Here is a 12,742-nt window from a genome sequence, read left to right on the forward strand (position 1 = left end):
CACCAAGAACTATATGCCAACAAAGACTAGCGGCGTGCGAGGGGTGGAGCCTGGGCGGCAAATACCGCGAGAAGTGGTCTCCCCGAGAGGCTTTGACAGGCGCCGGCGCGCCGCCGATCTCGCCCCCGGAGGCGGCCTCCGCAGCAGGAGGCGGAGCCGAGCCTCTGTTACAGAGATCGCGAGATTTGGTCGCGTCACCTCAAGCCTTCCTGTCAGGGGCCGGAAGCGCTCTTCGCGGAGCGTCTCCTGCACCTGGTCAGCTGAGCTGCTGCGCCCGTGGGCCCCGGTTCCCGGTGCCGCCCCTCGGCTGCCGCTGGGCCGCGCCTGCCCTGGGCCGCAGTGATGGAGGACCTCAAGGAGGCCGGCGCCGAGGCTCCGCCGGCGGGGACCGGTGCTCGAGGAGGGCTGAGCCTCCTGTCCCAGGGAGATTCCGAGGAACCTTGCGCGCAGGTAAGTCCCCCGCGGGGCCGCACCTGCCCGGGCTCCGCGGGCCGCGCTGCCAGGGACGCTGTCACGGGCCCCGCAGCCTCCGGCGCCGCCTCCACGCCCCCGTCACCTCCGAGGCGCGGAGCGGAGGCCGCTGCCCGTCCCAGGCGTGCAGGTCGAGAGCCTCAGCCGTCTCGCTTCCCCCCGGCGGCCGCCGCCGCAGCGCGCTCCGCCCCGGAGCACCGGGCGTGAGAGTGGGTCCGAGCGGCGGCGGAGCCCGGGGGGGGGGGGCGGCGGGAGGGTGCGCCAGGGCTCGCCGGACCCGCGCCGGGCGGGTCTCCGAGGGCGCGCCGGGCGGCCGGGCCGTCGGGGCCTCCAGGGCAAGGCTGGAAGGGCGACCCTGGGCCCGCCCGGGGCAGGAGGGCCGCGCTGGCCGGTGCCGCGCTCCTGTGGGGACCGACGGGCAGTTGGCCCTGGCTGGTAGCCAAAGAGGCCCTGAAACACCCGAAAGCACTCGGTAGGCGGCGCGCAGTGTGGAGCTGTTTCTCGGACCCGGGGAGCGGCGTCGTGGGATCCTGCGGGGACCCACCGGGCGCTCTTCAGTCTCCTGGTTTCTGCTTCTGGGTTTTACATAAGTACATTGAACAAGGCGGGGTGGTCGGCCTGCTTCCCGGCTGAAGACCGCAGCCATCGTGCTCCTTGATGCATCCGTCTTTTTTTCCTCTAAAACTATTGAAGAAGAGCTAGTAAATATGATAATGTGTGCTAAAATGTATTGTTAGTGACACGCTTGAGGTAGTGAGTTCCTGTTTTCTTTTTATAAAGCTGAGATTTTCATTCCTAAGAGTGTTCATTATAGTGTCATTTAATATGTTAATTAGGGATCAGCTTTATTTCTTGGAGGCAGTGAAGTGAAGAGCCGAGCTGTGGTGAAATATTCTTCCGCCCCTCCTCGAACAGCATTTGCACGCCTGGAAGAGAAGACAGACTTGAAACTCCCACCTGCCAACTGGTTACGAGAGAGTGCCAAACTAGGGCCAGCAGGAACTACCATTCTCGGCAATAGTAAGAAAAGCAAGCCGTTTTCAAGGTAAATATTAATAGATGGCATTTTTAACCTACCCCTTTACTCCACTTAAAACTCTTAATACTTTCCAGTTTAATTTGTGATGTACATTAACTTGCTGGGATTTTTTTCTTTTTCCCAAAGATCACATTTGACTTTCAAAGTTTTTTCTCCCCTGCAGAATATGTAATAATATGAAGATACCAATTTCATGTGTTCCTTTCATGTCTGTATCATGTTATTAACATATATTAAATTTTTTACTAAAAATTGACCATTTTATTTTTAGCTAATTTGCTTTTGAATGTGAAAACAAATCAGGGTGGTACATGAGAAGGAAAACCCTTACCATGGTCTGATCTGTTCTTTGAATTATGGTATATTGTGTAGTTTAGAAAAACCTGATGTAAAATTCCAGCATATTGGGTAACCTACACCTTTGACTCTGAACCCGAGAATTCTGCTAGTGGTATTTAAAAATGAGAGAATGGCCCGGCATCTTTTTTTTTTTTTTTTTTTTTAATTTTTTTTTTTTTAATTATCGGCGGACACAACATCTTTGTTTGTATATGGTGCTGAGGATCGAACCTGGGCCGCACGCATGCCAGGCGAGCGCGCTACCGCTTGAGCCACATCCCCAGCCCTGGCCCGGCATCTTACAGAGAAAAATGTACTTGTGTCTTATTCTTGTAGGCCATTTAATATGTGGGGTCCTTACTGCCTCAGAAAGTAAAAGTTATGTATACAAGTTGTTTATTTGTGGCATTTATTCTAGCAAAAAACTGGAAGTAACTCAAATATCTTCTTTTGGAAGAATAGCTTAATAGATTATATTGTTATGAGATGATTTAAATAATTATATTGACTGTAGAAACACAGTGCTAGGTATTTTATGTTTATCTCATTTAATGCTCATAGCAATCTTTTGAACTAGATACTGTGAAGTATTTTGCATGTGAGAAAATAAGCTAAGAAAGTTTAAGTAATTTACTTAAAGCATATGATAGATTGTAAGAGCATGCTCCAATATTAGACAGTCCTGGGTAAGTATCCTGACTGCTACTTCTCCACCTTATAGACTATAGGTGTATCTCATATGGTACCTGGAATGAGTTGGATGCACACATTTCTTCTTCTTTTTTCTCCTTGTTTCTAAATTGGTGTCAGGTGCATTTATCTCATTTTTTTTTTTAATGATATCTTTCTAGAAACAGTCCAGTCCTAGAAACTAAAATCATAATAAATGTTTGTTTTATCTAAAAAGAGTAAAATCTTAGAACAATTTTCTCTTGGAAGAGATTTTTTTGAGTTTCAGAGGACAAAAATAAAAATACCCACTAAGTATTTTATTCTAAATCTTTCCTAATGACTTCTTATAATTATTACTGTTTCATTAAATCTAAAGATATTTTTTATTTTGAGACACTATTTTATATATTCTGAAAAGGAAACACTAGTTAACCTACTACATGTTGATTTCAGAGATGTTAGAATGTGGAAAATGTGAATCCTAGAAGCAAGGATATTTGGTGTTCTGTTCACCTTTAACTTGTGGCCTCTTTTCCTTTGGTAGTTTTGGCATGGCATATGACTTTATTGATTCTGTGGGAAATGATGTGGATGTTGTCTCTGATTCTGAAGTAAGTTTTCTTATTGTTTAAGTGGAACTCCATGAGTGTTTTATACTAGGTGTTACATGTTCTGTTTCACAATCTTGAGAAATTCCCGATGAAATGATACAATTATCTGATTTTCTGATACCTTTTTTGTTTTTAAATTATTACTCCTTACCACATGTTCTTTCTTCAAAGTGGAGGGAACAGTTTCCAAAACAATGGTAGTGATATTAATACTAATATGAACTGCTATATTTTAATAATAGTAATTGAAATGGATTATACTGCATGTTACCAATTTAGAATCATATTTCCAGTAAATTCTATTGATCTTTAGTTGGCAGTTTTTTTCTGATATGCTAAAAGCTTAGGTCAGTGCAGTAGTGTTATCTGTATGCACTTACCGTTGAGAAATTGTATCTTGTAAAAATAAATCTTTGATCATCATTTATATTAACATATTAGCGTGGCTCATAAAATGTAGTGATTCTGGTTTTAAAGGTCTATTTTCTATGTAGCTTTTTGTGTAAATTACAGTTTGTATAACCTTGAGATGAATGAAATTGAAATTTGAAATTACAGATAACTCTAAAAAGGTCTTTCTAAATTATTTTTCCTTATTTTTTCTAAGAACATAAAAAAACTGCTGAAGATTCCCTACAGCAAGTCCCACGTAAGCATGGCGGTACACCGCATAGGAAGGACACTCTTATTAGATGAGCTGGATATTCAGGAACTCTTCATGAGATCATCTCAGGTAATACTTTGTGAAAGACATCCAGAAAAACATTAACAACCTAAGAGCGCTAGAAATATGATTGTGTTCCAGAGAAAGGCCAAAGTAGAAATGAAGCTGAGTACTTCAGCAATCAAAAGTTGAAAAAATTTACTGAAGATAAGAAAACTTCAGTTAAAAAAAAAAAAAAACAGAATGGGGAAGAAAATTATTTTGTTCATGCTGACAGCCAGGATTCTTACAAGGAAAAGAGTGAAGTTAGTGAAGAAAAAGTTCAGAAAAATATGTGAAATTATTATTTATACATAATTATTATTATGTTTAAATTATTAAAAAATTCTTTGTCTTCATTATAGAGATTGTCCTGAAAAGTTGTTACTAGGCGATGTGAAAAATGTCTTAAAGCCTGATTTCTAAAACTGTGTTGATAAACTGCTGTTTTTCCTTCTTGTGTTAATGTTGGACACTTTTATAAAATATAATCACAATGTTTCAGTTTCTCCAGGCTTGTTCTCCAGTTCTATATTTAATCTTTAGTTTACTGATAGCAAGTGGTTGATGGTTCTACTGGTTCATAGGGCTACTCTTTAACATCACTTCAGTGTTTTCCAATAAAGGAAAATGAGTGATTTAAACTGACATTTAAAATATTCTTTTAGATAAAATAGTAAAGTTCAATCTGTGTGTGCACCAGATACACAATGCTTTGGGGGAGATGTGAGTGAGTAAATTATAGCCCTAGTTCTTCAGTAGTTCACAGTTTTGATGTAAGAACACAAAGGTAGATATTTCAATAAAGTGCAAAGTAGGTTATACTTCACGCACTCAAGAAAAGATAGAGAAGGGTTATCTCTCTGGCCTGGCCTAGGAAGGGAGGAATATGTGGGCTTCTTAAAAGAGTTAAAAGAGGCAATATGAATTGAGTCTAGAAATATAGGTGTTTTGTGAGTGTGCTTATGCCAACGATATTCAACAGAGAATCGATTGTAAAAGAGTAATAGGTGCGGGCTAGCTTTCAGCCACTGTGACAAAATACCCAAGATATTCAGTTTAAAAAGAGGAAAGGTTTATTTTGGCTCATGGTTTCAGAGGTTTCAGTTATGACCAGCTGGCTCCTTTGCTTTGGTCCTATGGTGAGGGAGCATATTATGTTAGGGAGCACATGATGGAGGAAAGTGCTCACCTCATGGTGGCTAGGTAGCAAAGAGGGGAAAGTAGGGGCTGGTATCCCCATGTCCTCTACAAGGGTATGTCCCAGTGACCTAACTTCCTTCCACAAGATTCCACTCTTAAAGGTTCCATCACCTCCTAATAGTGCCACAGGCAGGGGACCAAGCCTTCAACATAGGAGCCTTTGGGGACATTCAGGATCCAAAGTTGTACCAAGTAGTACCAAGTTGTTTCCGCTATGTGTGTGATATTTATTTAATTTTTTTCTTACTCAGACTGGTGATTGGACATGGTTGAAAGAGTTTTATCAAAGACTGATAGATCAAAAGTGGCAGAGGAAGAAAAAGAGCAAGGAGCACTGGTACCAGAAGGCTATTCTTTCCAAGTTTTTATATTATAGGTACTTGACTACTTGTTTATTTTTACCTTAAGAAGAAAAAGGAGGGGCTGGGGTTGTGACTCAGTGGCAAACCGCTCACCTAGCACATGCGAGGTGCTGGATTTGATCCTCAGCACCACATAAAAATAAATAAGATAAAGGTATTGTGTCCAGCTACAACTAAAAATATATATATAAAAAAAGTAAATTCTTATCTAAAATTTAATTTGAAGCTAGTAAAATTAATTTTTTTTTCACTATGATGTATTTACATTTTTCATTTTAATTTTTGTTAAGAAAATACATGCTTGATTACAAAGTCTGGAGTTTTTTTAAAAATTCTAATTAGTTATACATGACAGCAGAATACACTTCATAGTATACAAATGGAGCACAATTTTTCACTTCTGGTTGTACACCAGAGTCACACCATTTGTGAAATCATACATGCACTTAGGGTGATGATGCCCATCTCTTCCACCATCTTTTATAATTGGTAGATTGTAACATAAAGTTAACTTTTGACAAAGTCTGTTTTTATTTTGTTTTTTTAATTTCTGATTTGGGCAGTATCAATGGTGATGGAGCAGCTCAGCCTGTCCCTTCAGCTGCAGAACGACAGGAATCATCAAGTTCTGATCAGACACATGACTCAGAAGGGGCTTCATGGCCTGCTCCCTTTGAAATGCCTTCTTCAGTTTCTGAAGACCCCAGTGCTTCCAGTCAGGTTTGTTAGTATTTAAATGCTACTTCCATGAACTCATATTAGGAAAACAGAACTACCTTATTTAAAGAATAGACAAATGGAATAAGAAATTGTTTATCAATTTATCAATTGTTTATCAAATTGTTTATCAATTTATTTCACAATTAGGAAAAAAAAATACATTTTAGTTTTTCATTGTAGAACTTACAAGAACTATTACAAATAGCCAGATCAGTTTTTCTTATATTAAAATGTTTTAAAGGAGCCTACTGTGCTTGCACACATACTAAAAAATTGGAATGATACAGAGTAGATTAGCATGGCCCCTGCGCAAGAGATGACGCACAAATTCGTGAAGCGTTCCAAAAAGAAAAAGCCTACTGACAAGTATAGCAATACTGATTTTCTCCTTAAAGTCATAGGAATACTTTATAGCATAATGATAAAGTATATTTTTTTAACTTTAGACATGTAGTAAGCTATCAAATATTGAGGCTGATAGGCCTGTTCATAATGTAAATATTATTTTACCAGAACTTCTAGTCAAATTGTTAGAGCTAAAATATCCCTTAAGATTTTCTGAATGAAATTCCTAAGTTTTAGCCCACATTCCTATTATAAAGCTTTTAAAAAGGATAAAAGAAAGAATATGCTGTCTGATTTGTATTTTATATTCTTGATTTCTTATTGTTATCCTTGTTGTGTCTATGAAAGAACAAAGTAGCTCCATAGACATAACTTGTGGCAGCATGTGTATATTTAGGAACAGATATTGATAAACCTGATTTAAAAAAAGAAAAAAAACTGTGTGTGTGTGTGTGTGTGTGTGTATATATATATATTTTTTTTCCTTATATATTCTTTTTTTTTTTTTTTGGCTCTGGGGATTGAACCTAGGGCCTTGTGCATGCGAGGCAAGCACTCTACCAACTGAACTGTATTGCTAGCCCCTCTCTCTATATTCCTTTATATATATATATATATATATATATATATATTTTTTTTTTTTTTTTGCTATGTATGTGTAGTACTGGGGATTGAGCCCAGGCTCTCCTGCCCTCCTGTATGCTAGGCAAGCACTCTGCTATTGAACTATATCCCTACCCATTTTTATTTCTTTGTGAGTGCACTCTTTTTAAATTTTTTTCTTTTTAGTTATATTTGACAGCAGACTATATTTTGACATTATACATGTATGGAATATAACTTCCCATTCTTGTGGTTGTACATGATGTGTGGTTTCACTGGTCGTGTATTCATGTGTGAACATAGGAAAGTTATGTCTGATTCATTCTATTGTCTTTCTTATTCCCATCTCCCCTCCCTTCCCTTCATTCCCCTTTGTCTAATCTAATGCCCAGCCCTTTGTATTTTTTATTTTAAGATACAGTCCCAGTAAGTTGCCAAAGCTGGCCTTGAATTTGCCATCCTCCTGCCTTAGCTTTCTGAGTAACTGGGATTTTAAGAGTGAGTGCCACCATGCCTGGCTGAAAATAAGATCTTAAACTTGGTAAATTTTTTTTTTCTCTTGCTATGTGTTCCCATAAACTGAACACTATTCAACCAGATTGTTTTAGTCTTCACAAATTATAGGGTTATAGGGAATGAACACGTTTAACTTGATTTTAGTTATAGTAGGTTTTAAAGTGGGAAAACCTTCTATAAAACAACACAATGAATTTTGAAAGTAATTAACATGCAGGTCACAATGGTAACCACCAAGAGGTGGGGATTTTTGTGACTGAGAAGGGACATATTAGGGTACTAAGTACTATAACAGTGTCCCATGTTATGATTTGGGTAATAGTTACATGGTAATTTGCTTTGTAATTAAAGAGGCGTGGGTGTAGTTCAGTGGTAGAGCACTTGCCTAGCATGGTAAGGCCTTGGATTCAATCCTCAGCATTGTCAGAAACATAATAAAACCTAAATTTATTTGTACTTTTTTTTTTTTTTTGAGGGAACTACTGGGAATTGAACTCAGAGGCACTCATCCATTGAACCACATCCCTAGCCCTATTTTGTTTAGAGACAGGGTCTTACTGAGTTGCTAAGTGCCTTGCTTTTGTCGAGTCTGTCTTTGAACTCCTGATCCTCCTGCCTCGGCCTCCGAGCTGCTGGGATTACAGGCATGCACACCCAGGCCTAGCTGTACTTATTATTCTGAATTCTTTGGTTTTTATACTTTATTATATGTGATTATATGTCACCAAAGATTTTTTAAAAATTCATCTAGTATTCCTTGTTTCCAAAACCTATACCTTACAAAAACGACCAAATAATAGAAATATTGCTCTGCTGCTGCCCATTGTCCTTCTGCTAACCTTTTCCTTGTGTCCTTACCTTGATTAGGAGTTATTGTGCAAAATCTTAAAGAGATTTTTAAGAATCTGTAGACTTGCATGTGCCAGAAGCAGACCAGCATTTACTTAGTGCCCCAAAGGCCATGAACTTTAATATATGTTTGTATAAATTTATTTTCACCTGTGGAGTTGCATATGCAGTGAGTATCAATGGTATCATTTTACAAATCTGTTGTTGAAAGCTTATAAGCAGGAGATGATTTTCTTTGGTCACACAGCTGGTGACGTCTAGGCTAGGGTTTCCATACACATCTTTTCTGACCTCAGAGACCTGTTCTTACAGCAGGACTCCACCATGTCACTAAATGCCACCTGTTTAGGAGGGCTCTAGAAGCAGATTGAAGTGAATTTCAAAATTTGGAGATCTGTCTGCAAGCTGTCACCTCTTTAATTCTTGTTCTCACAACTAAAACCACTAGGTTGAGTGTTAGAGTCTGTAAACAAGTCTGGATGGCGCCTGGCATTTTGCCAGAGGGAGTGATTTGTTAAGTAATGCCAGCGAGCCATTAAGTGTGGAGATTTCTTATTGGTTGACTGCTGTATCAAGTTTATGTTAATTAAGATAAGCTGTGTGGAATGTATAAATATCGCTCCTGCCCTACAATAAACGGCTTCTACCCCTGCTGTATCAACGTACAAAACTTTCTCGTCACCCCCCGGTTATTTTGCTGCAGCCGGACTGCGGCAGTTGAGGCCTTTGTTTAGCAGTTACAGAGATTACTTTGGTGTCTGTGGTATAGCCTTGGAGCCAAAACTTTTTTGAGACCGTTGAGCCTGTCATAGTCTAAAACCCCTCTGAAGCTACCTCACAAATATAATTTTGGGAACTGACCCCATAGCTTGATCATGTGTCTATATAAACAAATGATTGAGGAGTTCGATGTCCTCATAGGACTCCTGAGGGAGGAAACAAGATGGCAAAGATGCTGGCAATCTCCCCTGATTTGAATCGTGCCCACTGCACAGGCACACACACAGATGAGGAGTAGGATGGATCTTCATGGAATAGGCAGCACATACACATGTCCATCTTGGGGTCAAGTAGAACACTGACATTAAATTAAGCTTAAAGTAGTATTTCTTAATACCAACTGTCCTAATGGCTGAAAAACTGAAGAATGCAAAATGCATTCCATAGAATATGTTATGAACAAAAAGTATTGTGAGATTGACTATATTTGGCTTAAACCTTGGATTATATAAGGATGAAGTAGATTTCTATAGCAAGACCATTTTTTTAGTCTTTGAACAATAAACATTGTCACTCTCAAAAGCAAGTATAAAATGGTAAGTAGCATTGTTTTTCCAACCTGACTCTGATAAGTTTTCACTGGGTGTCCAGGATTGGGATTCTGTGAAGCTCATGTAGGACATATTAAACTAGAGACTGTCTGGATGACAGAACTCTCAAATTATGTCTGAGGTGTTTAGAATTTTCTATTCAGTAGAGATGGGGTAACCCAAAAGAGCAGTAGTAATCAATGTTACTAAAAAAATGAGGGAATGAAAACTGTATTGGCTTAATTTACAAAGGTAGACTTGAGATGAGTGCTTCGGTTTTTAGGTAATACTCTAAAAATGGGTCAATTTTAAGAAGTGTTGGCAGCAGAATCACTCCTTATCCTTGCACTTTTCACAGGGAAGTGAGCCTCTTGAGCCCTCATACATAGTGGGGCATGTGGCCTCAGCACCCAAAGAACAAAACCTGACTACTTTATTCAATGACGGGGAGAACAGTCAGGTATGCTTTCCACATGGCCAAGTCAAGACACCTAGTCCACGGTCCACTTCGTCATCCAAAAACTAGTATCAATTGGAATTGATAGGGAAAAAAATCCACCTGATCCTGAGAATTCCTAGTACACATCTCTCTGATCTTATATCTCTGGGAACTTACTCTGTCTTCTTTTTTCTTTTTTCTGGTCTTTCTGTGGATCATGGGGGATACTGTGGATCTTCTGTTTATTATAATCTCTCCATTTTAAAATCAAAGGGTCTTAAAAATGATTTTGTTCGTAATATCCTGTGGACATTTGAAGACATCCACATGTTGGTGGGATCCAACATGCCCATCTTTGGTGGAGGCAGGTATCCAGCGGTCAGCTTACGTCTCAGGTAAACGGCACCATGCCCCTCTTGTGCTTATGTTTTTTAAATGCTTCCTTTAGATTTAGTGTTCCATTTGCTTTTCCTTATCTGTCTGGGCAGCCTCTTTTTTTCCCTAGATTTTCTCACCTCCCTTGTTCCCATGCCATTTGAAATGGTAAATGCTGAAAGCCCCATAGCTAAGCCCTCATTCTAGACCTAATTGGATAGAGCCAGAGGGCTGTTGTACTGGCCTATTGTTATGTGTCAATCTGCAACCTGTGAGAATACAAGAAAATTTATTGGTTAAGGAGACATTTTGCTAACTTCCTGTTAAATAATTGTGAGCATTCTTCTTAATGCTTCATGAGTATTCATATTAGTGTGAATTCTTGCTTGAGCATTATTGTCTGTGCTCAATCTTGCCTTAGATTGTGTAAGGAACAGTATGTTCAGTCATCTTTCTGTTCTTACTGAAAACTTAGTGCCAATTAGAAATAGGAAACAGCTTTTGGAAAGATGTGAAAATATAACACCATGGAGCTATGTGCCTGTGTCTCATCAAACAAAGCATTTATGGCATTTTCATCTAGGGAGCATAGAGTAAAATACTTACATGGGGAAATAAGTCACAGGTGACTCATGGAACATCTCAATGAAAACAAATAACACTAGAAATGTATATTTTTAGGGATAACAACAAACCAATCAATGTGCTAACTGGAATTGACTATTGGTTGGACAACTTGATATGCAATGTACCAGAGCTTGTGATGTGTTTTCATGTAAATGGAATTGTACAGGTAAGATACACTGTGACTTTTTAAATAATCTCTCAAAAGCAAATTGATTGGTGCAGAGAGTACCTCACCAGAGTTTTTAAGGCTTGTAAATACTAAGTTGTATTTTGGTAGGGAATATAGGTGTGAATTAACTGAAACTTTAGTGTTTTCACTTTTAAGTTTGTAAGTATACTTAAGCATGGGTTTGTAACCATAGAATTCTTAAGTACCAAGTTCATGATGGCAAACCGAAAATGCCAGAGCAGTGGATGTGTTCATCCTTGCACAAATGTCTGCTTGGTGTATGCAAAATTCTAGGAGCAGACTAGAGTGAGAATTGCCTAAGGTAGATAGGTAGCCTATGTAACAAATTCTTACTGAGCACTTTATATTTAGGGAAATTTTAATCCCCATTACAAGTGCTGGAGGGAAACAGAGTATGTTTTGATCACTACTTACCTATGTTCTGATGGGAAGTAATGATGTGCAGAGAAAACAGTATGAGACAGGAAGCGAGTACTGTAAGTGTATCAGTACACACCAGGTCTGGGTAGTCAGAAGGGCGAGATCACTCTGGGTCTGGAAGAAAGGCTTCATGCAAAAAGTGGCTTATTAACTGGGTCTCAAAAGATAGCTAGTGTCTCAAAAAGTAAGAACTTGGATTTGAGAAGAAGTTGAGTAGGTAAATGAGAGGATTGGTAATAAATCCAATTAGGGAACAGCAGGATTCAGGTAACAGTTGAAAAAGTCTTGGCCAGGTAATGGGGAACCTGGAATGCGGTGCTGAGGAGTTGGTCATGTGGGATCAGTGAAGGCTTTGCCTCTGAGAGGTGAGATTTGTTGTGCTGGAATGTTAATCTGGGATACTATGGAACAGGCAGGGAGGACTTGGGGACAAGAAGATGACCAGCTATGGCATTTCTTTAATAAATGGCATAACATTGTGCTGCAGAGGAAGTACTGAGACTCAGCATGGTGGTGATGGCATTTGTTCCTTGCCAGTCCCTTTGTTAAGGGCATCACCTTTTTGATCTTCTCAGCTGTCTCATGTACTTTTATTCCCTTTTGGTGGGGAGGGAAATTGAGGATCAGGAGCTCAAGTGAGTTGCCCAAGATCATGTTGCTAGTAAGTAGTGGTTCTGATGTTTGAGCCTGTATCTGCCAAGATTATTATTTTTTTTCTTTTTTCCTTTGTTTTTGTTTTTTGTTCTTGTTTTTGGTATTGGGAATGAACCCACAGTGCTTTAACATTGAGCTACATCATCCCGGCACCTTATATTTTTTGAGACAGGGTCTTACTCAGTTGTTGAGATTGGCCCTCTGCCTACTTCAGCCTCCCAAGTCCCTGAGATTATAGGTATGCACCACCACACCCAGCCAGAAGCCTTCCTTTTAACCTTTATAACCTTTTTT

General features: G+C 39.6%; 1 protein-coding gene and 1 non-coding gene across 3 annotated transcripts in view; both read left to right on the forward strand.

Annotated features, from left to right (window-relative positions):
• Positions 1–230: 230 nt before the first annotated feature.
• The window catches only part of Edrf1 (erythroid differentiation regulatory factor 1), a 42,948-nt gene continuing 30,436 nt past the window's right edge, over positions 231–12,742 (forward strand). Inside the window, exons 1-9 of one of the 2 annotated variants that reach the window (XM_046448879.2) lie at positions 231–450; positions 1,308–1,516; positions 3,066–3,132; positions 3,740–3,865; positions 5,290–5,414; positions 5,964–6,120; positions 10,102–10,203; positions 10,456–10,577; positions 11,239–11,350. In XM_046448879.2, coding sequence (XP_046304835.1) covers positions 343–450; positions 1,308–1,516; positions 3,066–3,132; positions 3,740–3,865; positions 5,290–5,414; positions 5,964–6,120; positions 10,102–10,203; positions 10,456–10,577; positions 11,239–11,350 — 1,128 coding nt within the window. In that variant the 5' untranslated portion in view covers positions 231–342. The remainder of the gene's footprint in view (positions 451–1,307; positions 1,517–3,065; positions 3,133–3,739; positions 3,866–5,289; positions 5,415–5,963; positions 6,121–10,101; positions 10,204–10,455; positions 10,578–11,238; positions 11,351–12,742) is intronic. The other variant, XM_046448880.2, reaches the window with a different exon arrangement.
• LOC124095672 (U6 spliceosomal RNA) lies at positions 6,369–6,471 on the forward strand. Its single transcript, XR_006852565.1, has one exon. It is a non-coding gene; the product is annotated as a U6 spliceosomal RNA (small nuclear RNA).

The sequence above is a fragment of the Marmota monax genome, unplaced genomic scaffold, assembly GCF_021218885.2.
Source record: "Marmota monax isolate L192 unplaced genomic scaffold, Marmota_monax_Labrador192_F-V1.1 WCK01_AAM20220418_F8-fsc00076, whole genome shotgun sequence".
Lineage (NCBI taxonomy): Eukaryota > Metazoa > Chordata > Mammalia > Rodentia > Sciuridae > Marmota > Marmota monax.